General features: G+C 47.4%; 1 protein-coding gene across 1 annotated transcript in view; it reads right to left on the bottom strand.

The window, feature by feature from the left end:
* The window catches only part of AOPEP (aminopeptidase O (putative)), a 204,867-nt gene extending 187,196 nt beyond the window's left edge, over window positions 1-17,671 (bottom strand). The window contains exons 1-2 of the mRNA XM_063295213.1: window positions 16,821-17,671; window positions 11,795-11,961 (exon numbers count right to left, since the gene is read on the bottom strand). Of these exons, the coding sequence (XP_063151283.1) occupies window positions 11,795-11,961; window positions 16,821-17,623 (970 nt within the window). The 5' untranslated portion in view covers window positions 17,624-17,671. The remainder of the gene's footprint in view (window positions 1-11,794; window positions 11,962-16,820) is intronic.
* Between the last annotated feature and the right edge of the window lie 1,381 nt (window positions 17,672-19,052).

Raw genomic sequence — 19,052 nt, 5'->3', positions numbered from 1 at the left:
AGTCAGATTTGCTTAAAAGGAACACACATATTCTGGGTGAAGCTAAGAATCTGCAGTAAAGAGAGGCAACTACCTTAAATTGTTACTTTAATTTTTTTTAAAAAATTACTCTATGACTTACGAATATTAAAAAATTTTTAATGTAGTCATCCAACAGTAAAAGCTGCCAAACAGAAAGACACAATATTTATAAAGTTAAAAAAACTGATGGAAATCTGTTTTATGGAAAATCAGAAAATACCTAAAAAATGAAATTCAATTCAGCAACAAAAATCAATAGTTTAAAGCATCATCAATGCCTTGGAAAAAAGTGAAATACACTGAAATACTGATCAGCAATAACTTACAGAAAAGCAACTATCAAATTTACACATAAAAGTGATATGCAAACAATTGATCTAAATAAATATGTTTGCTTTTTAATTAAGTTGCATCAATTGTTCCATTTTGGCAATGAAGATTTTGAAGTGGCGGACAGCTTCCACCTTTTAGGATCAACTATCAGCAGTAAAGGAACCAGCACTTAAGAAATATGCCACAGACTAGCATTTGGTAGAGTAACCAAAAAGGCCTTGGAAAAGATATCCAGATGCTGGAATGGGACTAAACCTGCAAAGATCAGAATTGTGCAGGCAATGGTCTTCCCCATGACACTTAATAGAAATGAAAGTTGGACTTTAACAAAGCAGGATAAAAACAGCATTGATACTTTTGAACGTTGGCATTAGAGAAGATTCCTGAGAATACTACAGATAGCCAAAAAAACAAACCAAAGCATCTTTGAACAAATCAACCCAAAGTTCTCACTTAAGGCACAAATTCTTGTAAGGAAGGAATAATTTCTAACATAGCTTGGTGTTGTCATCCTCACTGTACCAAATTTCAATACAGTAATCTTTCCATCTTTGTTTGATATTGGAATCAGTTACTATCTGTCCATTGATGCCCTCATACCAATTTGAGCTTGGAACTTCCTTCTGAGTCTGGAGATCTTTTGGAAGATTATCTTTGTTTTTCCATGTCTGTTTCCATCTTTGACATCTTTACAGATGTCATGTAATGCTGCTTCTTTTCTCTTCTAACAGCTGTCTGAAATTCTTTCTTTTGGGAGTCTCTAATGGCCTTTAGGGACATAGCCGGATGCGAGGCTCTCTTTGTGAAGCAGGATCACAGGGATCAGTTGGGCTTCCTGCTTGCCTACCTTCCTCCCTGTGGGGTGACAGTGGCCTTGCCTGACCTCCTGGACTCTGTGGTGGAGTTGGCAGTGGAGTTCCCCAGGCTTATGGTTCTGGGAAACTTTAACCTGTTTTCTCTGGGCCCAGAGTCAGAGGTGGCCTGGGAGTTCATGGCCACCATGACAGCCATGGACCTGGCCCATCTCACAAGGGGGTCATACATTGGATCTGGTCTTTGACTTGGGGCAGTGGCAAGGTGATCTGGGGTTAGGGGACATTAACATCAGTCCCTTGCGATGGACAGATCACTCCCTCTTGGCCCTGGAGTTCTCTGTAGCTGCCTCCCACTGCAGGGAGATTGGGCCTATTCAGTCAGTCCGCCCCAGGCAACCTATGGACCCAGTAGGGCTTCAAAGGGGGCTTGGTGTTATTCCTGAGGATCTGGTGCACAATTTGACTGAGACTTTAGTTGTGGCCTGGAATGAGCACACAATGAAGGCCCTGGATTGGACTGCACCTGTGCGGACTCTCTATGATCATGGATCCTGTCATGAGCAGGAGGGGGCCCCTATCCAGGGGGGAAAACACATGCATAGTAGCAAGGAATTGAGCAGTCATTCGAAGAGACACAGAACAGACCCGCCTTGACTTTTGGGGTTTATCTGTCTGAGTTTTCCCACGCTTCTTCAGTTTGTTAGGATTTTCTATCTTATGTAGCAGTAATAAAACACTAGAGACTTATTCCTCATCTCAGCGTGGTTCCTGCCTGTTAGGACATCAATCCTAACAAACTCCTACTCCCATTGAAAGAGGGAGGAAAGAAAAAAAAATGGGGGGGGGGAATGTCTTCGGAAAACCAGGAAATTTGGCAAGCCATTCAACAACTGGCAGCAGCCCTGCAACAACACCAGCAACAAGTAGATTTCCAGATCAACACATTACAAGCAGCTATGCTACAGCAGTTACAACAACCAGCTCCGATTATCCCACAACCGGTGCCAGCAGCAGCAGCAGCAGCAGCAGCAGCAGCAGCAGCAGCAGCAGCAGCTCTACCAGTAGTCTTGAGATCCCAGGGCAGTTTACCAGAGAAGCTTGGAGGGGGAGATGGACTCTCATGAGACTTTGGAGGGAGGAAGGAACTCTGGAGAGGAGGGGGCTGAAATGGAATGTAAATCTGGAGGGGAAGGTGATGTCATGAGCACTGATGGTGAGCAGGAGGGGGCCCCTATCCAGGGGGGAAAATGCATGCATAGTAGTGAGGAATTGAGCAGTCATTCAAAGAGACACAGAACAGACCTGCCTTGACTTTTGGGGTTTATCTGTATGGGTTTTCTCACGCTTCTTCAGTTTGTTAGGATTTTCTATCTAATGTAGCAGTAATAAAACACTAGAGACTTATTCCTTGTCTTAGCGTGGTTCCTGCCTTTTAGGACAGATCCTTTATGACTCCTTGGTTTTTGGTTGGGCTCAAGGAAATGAAACAATACAAGAGATGCCTAGAGTGCCACTGGAGGAAGACAACGGATGAAGCCAACCTAGCACAGGTATGAGCCTTTATTAGGACTTACCTTGTGGTGTTAAGAGTGACGAAGTGTGCTTACCTCTCTGCTTTTATTGTGTCCACAGATGGCTGGCCAGCAGCCCTGGGAGGAGGCCAGGTGAGCCCTTGCAGGATTACTGCGAGGACTATTCTAGGCATCTGTTGGACAAAGTCACTTGACTTCATTTGGAATTGGACTCTGGCTGGGCAGATCCAGTGGAAGTGACTTGGGCACATCCTAGCTTGGTTATCTGGGAAGAGTTCAAGCCGTCCAATCCTGAGGAAATGGACAGGGTCCTTACTGCTCTGAGCAATGCCACCTGTAGTCTGGACCCATGCCCTTCCTGGCTGGTTAAGGCCTCCCAGGAGGTGGTATGCGGTTGGGTCCAAGTGGTGGCAAATGCCCCCTTGCAAGAGGGGGTAGTTCCACCAGCCTTGAAAGAGGTGCTGGTTTGCCCCCTCCTCAAGGGGCTATCCTTGGACCATACGGTTTTGGATAACTTCTGTCCAGTCTCTAGTCTTCTCTTTTTAGGGAAGGTTGATGAGAGCGTGCTGACCTCCCAGGTACAGAGGGCCTTGGATGAAGCGGATTGTCTGGACCCTTTTCAGTCAGGATTCAGGCCTGGCTATAGTACCAAGAGAGCACTGATCACATTTGTAGATGACCTTTGGAAGGGTTGGGATGTGGGTGATGTGGTCCATCCCGGCCCTTCTGGTTCTCTCAGTGGCTTTTGATACCATCAACTATGGTATGTCATGCGCTGCCTGCCTCTGAATAATACTCAGACACTGGTTCGTGGATCAGGCTCTGATTTATTCACCGCGCAGTTACAGCGTTGGAAGAAAAGAGCTGAGAGTGACAGGAGCGCGCCGGTGCGGGGTTTAAATACCCCGCGCCGGTCAGCGCCCCCTCACTCGCGGTCACGTCACCCCCCTTTGTCCAATACGTTGCCCTGCCGGTGGGTGAGGGGTTCCGGGATCGCCCATCATCAGGTTTTCTATTCCTCTGCTGATTGCTGTCAGCTGGGCGATCTCCGTTGTATTGGCGCTGATGGCTTGGGTGTGCTCCGTGATCCGTTTAGTTATTGTTTGTTGGCCGTTAGTCGTTGTGGGTTGATGGCTACTTATCTTGACCCCTTCACCTATTTCCTTGCCATTGTCATGTGTGCCATTGCGCTGATGACTTCAGCTCAACGGCACTCATGACATACTGCCCCCTTTCCGAATAGTGTCCCCCCCCGGTTTTCTGGGTTTTTTTTTTTTTTTTTTTCCGGTGGAGCTGTCAAAATGGCACTTTTTTTTTTTTTTTTCCAAAATTCCCGCCGGAGTAGTTGTCGCCCCTCCCTTTGCTCCTCCCTCTACCACGTGCCTTCCCAGGGTGTGTCCATGGTGCGCATGCTCGGGTCCTGTCCTGGCGTGCGCATGCTCCAGCCACACCCTGTTTGTTTGGCTCAGTTCGGCGAGGAGAGAGGCGTGGCTGGTCGGGTGCTTATCAGCTCCAGGTAGGGCCCTTCTTTTTTCTCATTTAAAGTGCGTCGCCTTTGTTGTATCTCCTGGGCGTTGCCCCCAGGTTGCCCTGTTGACTTGCTTGCCACTCCCCCGCGGCCGGGGGGGCGGGGGGAGGGTGCTGGCGAACGCTTGTCACCACCCCGTGGGCCCGGGGCGGGGGGAGTGAGTCCCGGGGGGGGGGAGGTCCACCCAAGTCGCGGGCTTGGGGGGGCCCTTTCCCTTGGGGCACGGGAGGCGGGGGGGGCCTGCGGGGGGGGGTTTGGCTTGCTGACCTTTGTTGTGGTTTGTCGGGGTATGCCCGGTGAAATGCTCTGGTCAGGTCAGGCGCGTTAACGTTGTGCGCCGCCACCCATTCCGGGTGGGGGAAGTGTTTCCACCTGACCAGATAGTGTAGAGTTCCTCGTTGCTTGCGGGAGTCGAGAATGTCCCTTATCTCGAAGTGGTGTTGCCCGTCGATCATCACCGGTGCGGGCTGTGGCGTGCTTGGGTGCCATCGGGAGGTGGTTGCCGGTTTCAGGAGGCTGGTGTGGAACACCGGGTGGAGTCTCCGTAGGTTGTGTGGCAGGTCCAAGCGTATTGCTACCGGGTTCACTATTTGCGTGACTCGGAACGGCCCGATGTACTTAGGCCCCAGTTTTTTCGAGGGTTGGGTTGACTTTAGGAACTTGGTGGATAGGTAGGCCATATCCCCCGCTTGGAACGTCGGTTGTTGGCGCCGGTGCTTGTCAGCCTGCTCTTTGTAGGCTGCCTGTGCATCCTTCAGCGCCGCCGTGATTACTGGCCATGCTTCCGCGATCTTCCGTCCCCAGTCGCTAGCGTCCACCTGGGGTTCCGGGGGTTGAGGTAGCTCCGGTATGGGGACGAAGTCGCGCCCCGAGACTACTTCAAACGGAGTTTTCCCCGTGCTCGTGTGGACGGCGTTGTTGTATGCGACTTCGGCGAACGGGAGCAGTTCAGCCCAGTCGTCTTGGTGGTAGTTAGTATATGATCGTATGAATTGCTCCAAGGTGGCATTAAGAACCTCTGTGGCTCCGTCCGTCTGGGGGTGCCAAGCCGTAGATAGGGCCTGTTGGGTCCCCGTCAGCTTTAGGAAGGCCCGCCAGAATTTGGAGGTGAACTGTGTGCCCCTGTCGGTCACCACACGTGCGGGACATCTGTGTAGCCTGTACACGTGGATGAGGAAGAGTTTGGCTAGCTGTTGTGAGGATGGGACCGACGTGCAGGGGATGAAGTGGGCCTGCTTTGAGAAGTAGTCCTTCACCACCCAAATGGCCGTTTTCTTCTGGCTGGGTGGGAGGTCCACTATAAAATCCATAGAGATTTCCTCCCATGGGCGGGAGGGTTCTGCCACCCGTTGTAATAGCCCCGCGGGTTTTCCTGGTGCCCGTTTGGCCCTAGCGCACGTTGGGCAGGACGCTACGTAGGTTTTTACGTCTCGCCTGAGCGCGGGCCACCAGAATTGACGCCGTGTTAGGTGTAGGGTCTTGAGGAACCCAAAGTGTCCCGCTTGTTTGGCGTCGTGTGACCTATGCAAGATCGCCTGGCGTTGCGAGTCCGGGACGTAGATTCTGCCTTCCCCCCATGCCAGGTCCTGTGCCATCGTTACCTTGTCGGGGTTTGCCAGGAACCAGGGGTCGGTTTTGAGGGCGGCGGCGAGGTCCGTGCGCATTCCCCCTGGTAGTTGCGGTTGGCTTCTTCCGGTCGCCGGTTGTCCCGCCGTCGGCTGCGCCGTAGAGTCGAGCTGCCTCCGCGCGCCGCTTCGGGTGGTCACGGCCATCCCCAGTTGCGAGGCGGATAGGACCGTCCCAATGGTGTCTGGGGCGGGCTCTTCGTCTTGGGGCAGTCGGGAGAGGGCGTCGGCCAGGAAGTTCTTTTTGCCCGGCATGAACTTCAGCTGGAAATTAAAGCGGCTGAAGAATTGGGCCCATCGGACCTGTTTTGGGCTAAGGCGTCTAGGCGTTCGTAGGGCCTCGAGGTTCCGGTGGTCAGTCCAGACCTCGAATGGTTGGGTGGCTCCCTCGAGTAGGTGTCGCCATGTCTCTAGCGCTGATTTCACCGCGAAGGCTTCTTTCTCCCAGACGTGCCATCGCCTTTCTGTCTCGGAGAACTTCCTTGACAGGTAGGCGCATGGTTTCAGGAGTCCCGTGGGGTCTTTCTGTAGCAGGATGGCTCCCAGGGAGAAGTCTGAGGCGTCGGCTTGGACCACGAACGGCCGTTCTGGGTCCGGGTGCGCGAGGATTGGCTCCGTAGTGAACAGCGCTTTCAGCTTGTTGAATGCGGTCTGGCACGCGGGAGTCCAATTCAGCACTGTGCCTGGGTTCTTGGCGCGTCGGGTGTCCCCCACCCCTTTGGTTTTGAGGAGGTCCGTTAGGGGGAGGGCTATCTCTGCGAACCCCCGGGCGAATGACCTGTAAAAATTCGCGAATCCGAGGAAGCTCTGTAGTTGGCGTCTGTTGCGGGGGCGCTCCCAGTTTAGCACCGCTTCGACTTTTGCGGGGTCCATTTCGATGCCGTCCCCGGAGATTCGGTACCCCAGATAGTCTAGGCGCTCTTTGTGAAACTCGCACTTTGTAGGCTTGGCATAGAGCTGCGCCCTTCTGAGCTTGTCGAGGACTTGCCTGACTAGGGTCACATGTTCCTCGTGCGTTTTTGTGTAAATAAGGACGTCGTCGATGTAGACCAGGACCCCTTTGAACAGATGTTCATGCAGTACCTCATTGATGAGCTGCATGAACACCCCAGGGGCCCCCGCGAGTCCGAAGGGCAGTACTTTGTACTGGAAGGCGCCTAGGGGGCAGTTGAACGCCGTCTTCCATTCGTCCCCCTCCCTGATTCGGATGCGATAGTACGCCTCGCGAAGGTCCAGTTTGGAAAAGACTTTGCCCGTGGACAGGTGGGCGAGCATGTCCTTCACCAGGGGTAAGGGGTATTTGTTGGACAGGGAAGCCGCGTTTAGGCCCCGGTAGTCGGTGCAGAGCCGTAGGGTCCCGTCTTTCTTCTCCCGGAATAAGACGGGGGCTCCGACCGGTGAGCATGCTGGCTCTATGAATCCCCTGTCTAGGTTTTTATCGATGAACTCCCGGAGGGTTGCCATCTCCTTCGGGGTCATCGAATAGATCTTTGGTCTAGGTAAGGGGACGTCGGGCAGTAGGTCGATCCGGCAATCCGTCTTGCGGTGGGGGGGTAGTTGGTCAGCTTCTGCCTCTCCGAAGACCTCGGAGAAGTCGGCGTATTGTTCTGGTAGGTCTGCTGTGGTAGCGGCGTTGTCTTGTGTGGTCGCCTCCGCTCGTCCTACCGTGGGGTTGGTTCTGCCCGCTGGAACTGGTGCTCGATACTCGCCGTCGCCGAATGTGAAGGTGCGGGTCTCCCAGTTGATCCGCGGGTTGTTTGTTGCGAGCCATGGCATCCCCAGGACTGCAATGGGCCGTCCGATGTGAGTGACGACGAACGATGTGCGCTCGGTGTGAGTGCCCATTTGCAGGGTGACCGGCTCGGTTTGTAGCGTGGCTGGTTTCCCTCCCGCTGTGGAGCCGTCCAGCTGGTGGAATGCCAGCGGCGTGGGGAGGGGGAAGCAGCGGAGGTCGAGTTTGGCGACTAGGTCGGGGTGGATGAGGTTTTTTGAGCACCCCGAGTCCACTAGTGCCGCGGCCGTGGTGGCTCCGTTGCCGGCAGAGAGTTTGATTGCTGCCATTATTACGGGGCTTTCGTCGTTCCGTCGAGGTGGTCCGCGCTGCTGTCCCACCGCCTGCCTCGCCACGCGTTTCAGGGCAGGCGGGGAGCTTTTCCCGCCGGCTGGTCGGGGTCTGCGTTATCCTCTTCCCCCCAGTAAGCGTCCCAGCCTTCCTCTGGTGTTGCTGTGGCCACGGTCATTCGGCGGTGAGGGGGCGGCCCCAGGTTGGGTGGTTTGGGGCTAATTTTCGGGGTGGGTTTGGGCGCACTGGTCGGCGGTCGGTTGGCGAAGCAATCCACCGTCTTGTGCCCTAATTTGCCACACCTCCCGCAGGGCTCTCGGTTGAATTTCTTTTTTGGGTATATGGGGCCGGCCATCCCCACGTGTGGTGCGGGTACCTTTTTTCCGGCATAGTTTGTGTCTTCCGTGGTTGTCGTGAGGAAGGTACGGTGCGCGTGTTCAGCTTTCCCCGCGAGGTGGATCCACCCATGTAGCGTTTCTGGGTCGTCGCGGTAGAGGGCCCATTGGAGAACGTCGCGGTTGAGCCCCCTTTTGAACATTTCCAGCAGGGTGGTCTCGGACCAGTCGCTGACCTTCCCCGCGAGGGCTTTGAACTCCAGGGCGTAGTCAGGGACCGTGCGTGTGCCCTGTTTAAGTCTTTGGAGTGCGCTTTTCGCCCTTACTTTGGCTAGGGGGTCTTCGAAGTAGTTTTTCATCTCATTGATGAAAGCAGGGAAGGTGGCGAGGGTGGGGGAGCTGGACTCGTACAGTTGGACGTACCAGTCCGCCGCCCTGTCTTGGAGTTTGATCGCCACGGCGGCGATCTTGTCGGCCTCGGAGTCGTAGGAGTGTCCGTGCCTCCCCATGAACTCCCTAGCGTTCGTGACGAAAAACGAGAGTTTCGTGGGGGTCCCATCGAAGAAGATGGGGAAGTCCTTTGGGGCCCGGGCGTTTTGTGCGGCCCCGCCTCTCGCTTCCCGGTGTGTGGTGTCGTCCGCCTGTGCCGTCTGCTGACCCTCCGCTGGCCCGTGGGGGTTCGGTGCTTCGCTCGGGGTGTGGGCTTGTGCGGGGACGTCGTTGGGTGGCGCGGGGGGCATAAGCGACTGGAGCATGGTCCGGAGTTCCGTCAGTTGAGCCCGCATGGCCGCGAGTTCAGCTCGTGCCTCCTCGTCCACAGCCCGCGCCGCCGCTGGGGCCGGTTCCGTTGGCGCGTCCTCGGGGGTGGGTTGCCGGCGGGGTTCATCGTCCCTCTGCCGCGGGTCCGCTTCCTCCGCCGTCTGCTGGGTGTCTCCGTCGTCCTCCTCCGTGTTGACCGCCATTGGGCTGTCGCTCCACGCCCGTTGCTGGGGTGCGATGTGGGGCGCGGGGTCCTCCGCTGGTTTCGGAAGTCGTGCTGCTCCCTCCCGCGGTCGGGTTGCCTCCGTCGCCATCTCCCCTTGGGGTTGGAGCTGAGGCTCGGGTCGGGTGGGGTGGGCGTCCATGGCTCCGGGAGTCCGCGGTGCCTCTGGCCTTGGTCGGTCCTCCTCTGTCTCTTGCCGCGCGGCTCGCCCTCCTTGCCCGCGCCGCTCCGGCCTCATCTTGCTGGTCTTCTCGCCGTCTACTCCTCCCGCGGCTCGTTGTAATCCGGTGGGGCTCGGCGAGGCTGAGTTTATGACTCTCAGCTTTATGTCATGCGCTGCCTGCCTCTGAATAATACTCAGACACTGGTTCGTGGATCAGGCTCTGATTTATTCACCGCGCAGTTACAGCGTTGGAAGAAAAGAGCTGAGAGTGACAGGAGCGCGCCGGTGCGGGGTTTAAATACCCCGCGCCGGTCAGCGCCCCCTCACTCGCGGTCACGTCACCCCCCTTTGTCCAATACGTTGCCCTGCCGGTGGGTGAGGGGTTCCGGGATCGCCCATCATCAGGTTTTCTATTCCTCTGCTGATTGCTGTCAGCTGGGCGATCTCCGTTGTATTGGCGCTGATGGCTTGGGTGTGCTCCGTGATCCGTTTAGTTATTGTTTGTTGGCCGTTAGTCGTTGTGGGTTGATGGCTACTTATCTTGACCCCTTCACCTATTTCCTTGCTATTGTCATGTGTGCCATTGCGCTGATGACTTCAGCTCAACGGCACTCATGACAGTATCTTGCTGGACTGGCTCAGGGGACTGGGAGTGTGGGGCACTATTTTGCAGTGGCTCTCCTTTCTCTGTGGCCAGTATAAGTCAGTGCTGGTGGTAGAGGTCTATATTATCAGTATGCTGATGATCCCCAATGATACATCTCTACCCCATGTCAGGCAAGTGATGCTGTTCAGGTGCTGGCTCAGGGCCTGGAGGCTGGAGGGGCCTGGAGGGGGAGAAACTTTATAGGGGCTGAAGATTCAGATTTGTTTATACTTCTGATGAAGTTAAGAAGTCACTTCTTTATATATTTCTTTTCTTTATCTTACTTTCTACTTTTTCTTCTTGTTTTTCTTTCTTTGCACTTTTTATTCTTTCTATTTCTCTTACTTTCTCTGAGTTTAGTTTGTATTTGTTTTACTACTGAAATAAAAATTATAAAGAAAAATATTGTAAGAAACTCTAAGATTGTATTCCTATGAATACAATTGTATTCTTTTGAATATTTGAATATTGAATATTGAATTGTATGAATACAATTGTATTCCTATGATGAGAGCCAATTTGGTGTAGTGGTTAAGGCATTGGGCTAGAAACCCAGAGACTGTGAGTTCCCAACCCTGCCTAGGCACAAAGCCAGTTGGATGACCTTAGGCCAGTTACTGTCTCTCAGCCCTAGGAAAGAGGCAATGGCAAACCACTTCTGAAAAACCTTGCCAAGAAAACTTCAGGGACTTGTCCAGGCAGTCTCTGAGAATCAGACACGATTGAATGGATTAAAAAAAAAGTCCTGTGATACTGGTAATGTCCAACTGAATTCACTAAGACTTATTTTTGAAAGACATATTTATAACAGTAAATCAGTGGAAATACGGCAGAGCTGATTGAGAGAATCAAGAAGTGCTAAAGAAATTAAGGGCACAAAGAATAAATACAGAAATACTCCCTTTAAAGTGCATATATTCTTCAGTGATTATGTCAATCTGCATCTGCGTGCATTTTTGTTGTCTGTATTTTCAACTTCAAATAAAAATAAAAGAAAATTCTATAGTGAAGCAGATTTCAATATGATAATGCAACCAACAGAAATAAGGTTAATTAACATAAAAATAATCTACAACAAATAGGATTTGCTGTACCAAAGTTCAAATAGTCAACCTGAAATGGTCCTCAATATGAAGTCTAATCCAATCCAAGTTCACACCAAGAAGGTGTATTCTAAGCCATAGCTGTTGTTGTTGTTGTTATTGTTATTATTATTATTTAATAAACATGCATACTACAGCATCCTACTCAATTTCTCATGTTTCTTGTATAAAAGAAGAGAAATGATTTTAGCCCATTTAGGGATATCGCAACCTCTTAATCCTAGCTCAGCACTCCAAGCACAACACTAACCTGTTCCACCCTTACTGCAAGAATGTAATTCCAACGCCACCAACAAACGTACTTTCATAAACATTTTAAATCAAGATTTCAGTTTATTAGAAGCTGTTATGGCATCTACAGAAACAGATTTCTATTATAAGTTTGTTTTGAATTAATCCACCTACGGTATGCATATTACTAATTCCTGAAAATCTTAGACAAGGATTCATGAGGAAAGAAAAAGTGATCAGAACAGAGGAGCTAAGCAAGGAAGAAAAATTTTAGAAGAATGAATATGAATGTAATGGTTCCAGATAGAGGTGGAGCTAGAATCTCATCGGGCTATATGGAAGTAATACTACATTGATACTAAAGCACTTTCCAAATGAATATTGGATCAGATATTAATATAGCAAATACATGCTGTACCTTTTTCAGATTTTGCTGGTTCTGCTGCATTCTCACCACTCATTAGAACAACAAAGCTTGCATCTGCTCGGACTGTAGCTTGCCATGTTGACATGGCAACAGGCGGTTCTTGGCATGGAAAAAGGGCCCTGTTGTTTATTGGAGATCCTACTGTATAAACACATGGTCTGTAGGGAACAGAAAAAGATAAGGAAGTAATGTGTACTATACAACTAATTACAAGAAAAACAAAGTTGCCAACAGGAGCAGAAATTCAAACTATTAGTACCACTCAATACATCTGGTCTCAATCTAGCCTGAAAAGAAAGGATCATACTGGAGGATATTCACTTCTTAAACCTTAAGTGAACTTCGTATAAATTCTGGCTTGCTCTTTGATATCTCTGGAGACCTAACAAGACAGAAAAATATTGTACTTGAACTTATATGAGGTTATTCTGCCCCAAATAGTATCATAGTCTGGTTTTGAAAAAATCTCCCTGAATTGATCGCAAATTTGTCATACCCAGGAAAAGCCTACCATGTGGAATCTGAATCTGTAGATCTAGTATTAATGCATGGTATAGCATTAGGAGGGTAGACTGTAGCAATCCTCAGGCCCATTTGTGACCTCTTTTCTTCTCCTCTGACATAGCAATAGGGAAATCAGAAGCTTTCATTTCCATTTAAGGATAACATATTATTTAAACATTTAATCCTAACTATGGTTGGTTAGATTTTAGTTTAGAAGTATTCAAAACTATCCTCTTGAAGTTGAACAGTGGAGAAAGGAAAAGGAGGCTGTAGGTAAATGCAAGGTTTGCTTTTATAATGCTAAGGTTAGCAACTGTAAACAAACCAATCCTATATCTATGTGGTGTTTTTTTCATAGAGATAAGGATAAGTTAAATCCCCAACTGTTCTTTGCTTTTCTCATAGTAACAACTGGCAGCTGTTCACTTCTGTCGTTAAAAAAAAAGGCTTGTACTTACGGACTACACTAGAATGATGGGTAGACTTTTTAGTGTTTGAGTAGCAGTAGATTGCTCCCCCATCCCATCCTTTCTACTGTGTCCTTAATTGTGGCAGAAAACTACTGTGTTCTCTGTAGGCACCACTGGCAATCATATCAGCCTTTGTCAGTATAGTTCCATCCCTTCTTTCATCTGCAGACCTTATTCTAGATTCGGGTTTTGGATTATCATTACCAACACTAGCTGGTAATTCTGAGAATGTAGCATCAACACGTTTGGAAGGTACCCAGTTCAGGATGGCTACCCCAAAAGACGACTACCAGAGACCAAGAACTGGTTGCTGTACATAAGTCAGCAAAAGCTCCTTGATCTAATTAACTTTTGGTCACATCCCTCTCCAGAGAGACTCTTTAAATCCCCAATAAGTAGTTTCATCCATTAAAACAAAATATTACATTAAATATTTAGTAAACTGCACAGCTTGATGACCTTTTCTTTCTGTCTTCTAAAGATTTTTATTGCAATAGCCCAGCAGGCCCTATCTTTTTATTATGATGTTTACTGAAGGGAGAGGAAGCACAGCCAGCCCACCTGTTACCTGACACATGCCATTATCCACTCCCACATAGAGATTTTAACAGCAGAACTAAAAATAATCACAAGAATGCCATAGAATATTTAAAATTATGGAAGCAATTGTCATGCTCCCTTTTCCAAGCTCCTCTCACAAATTTTAGGATAAAACGTATGGGCTATATTAGTCTATTTATATAAGAAACTGAAGAGACTATATGAGTTGGTTGCTTGTTCCAGAGCACTGACTCTGTTTTGCTGATGTATTTTAAACAAAGGTACTGTCACTCACAAAAGAATGGTAGTGGGAGAGGATGGTACTGATTGCTTTGGATTTACTGCTGTAAATATTTATGAACGCTATTCAAGTACACAATTGCAATCAGCACAGCTATCCTTATGCAATGCTTGGATTTGTTTAAATAAACCCCATAGTGGCATAACAATAGAACTACAATTTATGCTTGGTGTAGTACCTACAAAGCTAAGAATATCAAGAAGAAAGTACAGGTGTTATCTAGCTACTAAATGAATAACGTTGATGACAAATAGATATTTCTCCTATGTGTTGAATCCACTACCTGCCATAGTTATCTGTTTGGAACTATGGTTCGTTTGTTTTGGGGGATGAAATCATCTCGCTCATTAATATGCAAGTTGGATGGCTGATAGCAGCTAACAAAGACTACTACTCTACCCATATTTGTGGACCCAGGATGAAAAATAAGGGAGCAAAAGGCTTGTTCAGAATTCTCATTGTTTCTTATGGCCAGAACACTCAGATTCTCCATCATGGCACCTAAGATCTGGAACAGTCTCCCCTCAGTAATGATATCTTGTACACTGGCGAAAATTCTTTTTCAGAGAATCTTTGGGCAATGATTGTTTGAAATTGGCTGATCATCCTTGGTTTTGTATTTTATTATATTTTTATTTAGTTATCAGTATTGATACTGGTACTTTATTGTTGCTTTTTTTTTTGCATATTTGGGATTACTCTGCTGTGGATGGTTCATTGTAGCGCATGATTTATTGTATGCTGCCATGAGTCTGGAGGGAATCAACAGCACATAAATGTAATAAATAGTGGTAATAATAATAATAATTGCTTTGAGTTTTGTTTCAGCGGAACATGGAGCACTTTGTTCTATTGGAATACCGCTAACTCAAAAAGTTCCAGTGCAATGATTCAGGTAGGTAGGCTGTTCTGTTCTAAGCAAAAAAACTAATGCATTTCTCATTTCATGCATACCCCTTATTTATTTGCCACTTTCAGCCCCCAGAGCAGTCTAAAGCAATGGGAATCATATTATACTAATAGTATTCCTAAACAAGAGCTTTAGTGCAAAATGTAATAATAGTGCATATGAGAACATTAATATAAAAGTTGATACTTTCAGTTAACAGCATACCAACTTACTAGAATAGAACAAAAAATTACTTAACTATTAACAGTCCTCTATTATTTTATATCCCTACAATAGGAACTTAGAGTTTCTCTTTCTCACACTTTCCAACAATTATAGCAACTCATATAAGCTATAGGAAGAGAGCAGGTAAATGTAAAGTTGATGTAGAAGGCATCAGTTCCATATATCTTATCAAACTTCCTCAAAATAGGAGTGTCAGTTGGACCAAACTTATGCCTTTCTTCTTCCATAGCAGATTAGGCTGCATTTGGGACAGGAGCTGAGTTTTAAATCTCCACTGACATGGAAGAAGCCAAAAAGAAGGCACCGGAAAGACTGTAACAGCACACACATCAAGTGATAAAATGTACAGGCAAGATGTATTCCAAGTTACCTTCTACAGTAAAACTACATTTTAGGATCAGATGGTGATGAACGAAACAGAGGCAAACAAACAGGGCAGCACTGTGGCATAATGCAATTAACTAGTACAAGCATAGGAATTTTCCTCTGGTCGTTTTGGAAATACACTGGCCAATCTAAGCACAATGGAAGTCTAAAACAAATGACCATGTCTAAGCAGAGAATTATAACCATTTGGAAGTCCAAGATAACCCTAGCTTGAGCTAAGATATGGGGGTGGGGGTGGGGGTGGGGACATAATGTGAATCTGAAGAATGAAACAAATTGTCTTTTTTTCCCAGAGACTGAAGTAACAATTAAAATTCAGTACAATTATAATATATATACTATACACACACACACACAAGACCAAATGAGAAACTGCGATAGTTGATTTATAACCATATCTTAATGTGTCTTCAAAAGGGTAAACGTCATTGAAGAGAAATTTGTATCAGAACTGGGGAAAAGGCATCCCAGCTAGCCACAACGATAGAAATGCTGGCCTGCACACAATGACTTCATGATGTAAAGCCCACCCTTACATGCATACCAATATGTGACACAAATAAGTAAGTTGCAGGGTTTGCGTCATGATATTACGATGCCAGTTTCATCCCTTGCCTCCTCACTGCCCTCCTATGGACATCTACGGGTGGTTAAATCTTCCTCTCTTAAAACCATTTTCCCAATCTGAACTTCCTCATCTCACCTTGGAGTTGCTATCTGCCCATGAAGCAAATAGATGAGTACCACATGTAGACCTACAGTATACATTCTTATAGGACAAACAATATTGACATGGAGAGAAAATGTGCACAGAGGGAGAATCATCCAGATGTTTTTCTTGAGCACTGCTTTGACCCTTTAAGAGCATAAGGTCAGGTATCCCCTACAATCCTGTATAGCTGCACCCATATTTAGAAAAAGAGTAGATTATTTATATATCTAACAATCCAGGAATTGGGCAATTAAAATATAAAATGAATTTGTTCCTGACAAACTGTTTTATAATCTGTATTATATGGAAGCAATAGGAATCAAGTCAAGAGCTGGCAAATGAGTAGCCTGGATGCAATTAAAATGAGCAAGATAACAATAATGAAGTAGGCAAGAAGTGTGGTACATATATAGTGCATAAAATATACTGGCCTTTCTTGACTCAGAGCATGGGGGTGATGGTATGCCAACCCAACTAGAGGATATCATTCTGGTAGGCTAATATGCTATAAAATTTTATTTGGCATTGAAAAACAAAGCCCCACTGAAAGAATTAAAACATACAAAATTGCTCTCTCATTAAACAGTACAATTATATCCTGATCATTCAAACTTCCCATATGTTTTGCATTTACTACAACATAATTTTTAATGCAAGTTCCGGTATCCTTAAATATTTCATTTTTAAAAAAGTAAAGTGAAACTGCTTTAGAGAATGTTTGTCTGTGTCTTTTATCTAAACTGTACCACAATTTATTATCTTGAATATTTTGGATTAAGAAATGCATTTGTTTGATTCAGACTTATAGTGATACAATCCTCTAAGCTATCACAAGCTCTGAACTTTATCAGTTGTGCTACTCATTCATTTAAATTCATTATGAATGAGATCATCATTCATAATTCAGCTGTGTCCCATCTGGAACATAACACCAAAAGGTACCAAACACACTCAGGACTGCTGCTTACCTGTCACTTTGATCTGTAGTCCAGCTAAGTGATTGTCCTTCTGGCTTTGTTTTGTACCATATTCTTATGGCACGAGGGAAGTCCTTTGGCAGCTTGATCCCTGCTTTCCTGATTTCCAAGCTCCAAGTGTCTGTAATAAACAGAAGCTCACCACAAGCAGGTGCCTCGCTGCAATGCTTGTAATACTGAAGCTGTTCTCTCCAATGATTTGTGGGTAATGTCACAAGTTCATGCACAATTTGATTCCTAAGATTTCCAGGATCCTTAGAAGCATCCATTAACTTGGCAGAGCTTGTACATTTCTCAATGCCTGGAACAACAGCAACATCCACCTCCTCGACCTTTAACACAGATAAATCACAGCAGTCTAGGACCAGCAAAAAATCTTCACTCCCATGAATCTCAATGTCACAGCAGTTCTTTGAACTAGAAATCCCAGAAGCCTGTTCCCTGTTGCCATGGCTACCGTTTTTATCAGAAGTATCATTTTCACCTTTACCACAGACAGCAAAATCATTACATCCACTTTTAGTTGTGCAGGCACTTGCATCTGGCACAATAACTGAGCGGGCTTCAGGTGTCGCAACATGGCAAGCCTCATCAGACCAAGAAGGACTGGCTTCTTCCACCTGCTTACTGTCTCCTTTTCCATATCTTCTGACAGGTTCAAGGAAAAGAACTATGGTGCCTTCTATAACATGGTTTCTAAAATCCACATCCAGGTCTAAAACATAATGTTTTACCAACATGTGGTTAGTATTGGCCATCAATGGCAGATCATCTGTGGTGACACCTAGCTCCATCTTTGTATATGTCTTCTATGCAAATAAATCTTCCTGTTTCCTATACAGTCTCTGCAGCAGAAAAAATAGCATTTATTTATTTGTTTCTCACACTTCTGCACTGCTCATCTTGCAAGCGAGTCTGGGCAGTTTACAATTCAGTTAAAATAACAAGAGATTAAAATTATAAAAACAAGTACATCACAAAAAATATAAAAATAAAAAATAAAAATATTTAAAATTTATATAAAATATAAATTCCTCAGGGCCACATCATGGCACCAACCACCCCCATGATTGATTATCCCCCCTCCCACTTCAAGCGAGGTGGCAAAAACAGGTTTTCCCTCCCTTTCGGAAGGCTGGGAGAGTGGGGGCCTGCCTCACCCCTGGGGGTAACGCGTTCCACAGGTCAAGGTCCACAGCAGAGAAGGTCCTCTTCCTGGACCCTGCCAATTGACAATCTCTCATGGACAGGTCCGTAACATGACCTCTCTGCCTGACTGGGTGGGACGGGTCAATGTGATGGGGGTGAGGCGGTCCCTCAGGTAACCTGGCCCCATGCCATGTAGGGCTTTAAAGGTGATAACCGACACCTTGAATTGGACCCGGGAGCAAACCACCCAATGCAACTTGCGCAGCAAAGGTGTCATGAGTACTGATGGCGAGCAGGAGGGGGCCTCTATCCAGGGGGGAAAACGCATGCGTAGTACTGAGGAATTAAGCAGCCATTCAAAGAGACACAGATCAGACCCGCCTTAACTTTTGGGGTTTATCTGTCTGGGTTTTCCCACACTTCTTCAATTTGTTAGGATTTTCTGTCTTAGGTAGCAGTAATAAACACTAGAGACCTACTCCTCGTCTCAGTGTGATTCCTGACTGTTAGGACAAAAGGTGTTATATGCACCATCCTTGGGGCTCCTAAAACTGCTCGCATGGCTGCATTCTGAACCAGCTGTAGCTTCTGGCTGCTCTTCAAGAGTAGTCCTATGTAGAGCGCATTGTCTATACCAGAGATGACTAGGGCATAGGTGACTGACTGGAGGGCCTCCCGATCCAGGAAGGGGCGTAACTGGAGCACAACATGAAGTTGGGGAAAGACTTCCCTGACCACAGCTGCCACCTGCTCTTTGAGCAGGAGTCGTGAGTCCAGGAGAACCCCCAGGTTCCACACTGGATCTGTCTGATGCAGTGCCATCCCATCCAGAGCTAAAGATGGTAAGTTCCTGGATGCCAGGGAGCCCCCAACCCACAGCCACTCTATCTTACCAGGGCTCAGCTGAAGCCTGTTGTTCCCCATCCAGACCCCTACAGCCTCCAGGCACTGACAGAGGGTGATCACACCATCACTTAAGTGACCCAGGATGGAGATGTGTACTTGGGTATCATCAGCATATTGATGATACCTCATCCCATATGCCAAGTTTTCCACTTTTATAAAAACCTATTA

This window comes from Candoia aspera, chromosome 2 (genome assembly GCF_035149785.1).
Source record: "Candoia aspera isolate rCanAsp1 chromosome 2, rCanAsp1.hap2, whole genome shotgun sequence".
NCBI lineage: Eukaryota > Metazoa > Chordata > Lepidosauria > Squamata > Boidae > Candoia > Candoia aspera.
This window is presented reverse-complemented; position numbering and strand designations above follow the sequence as displayed.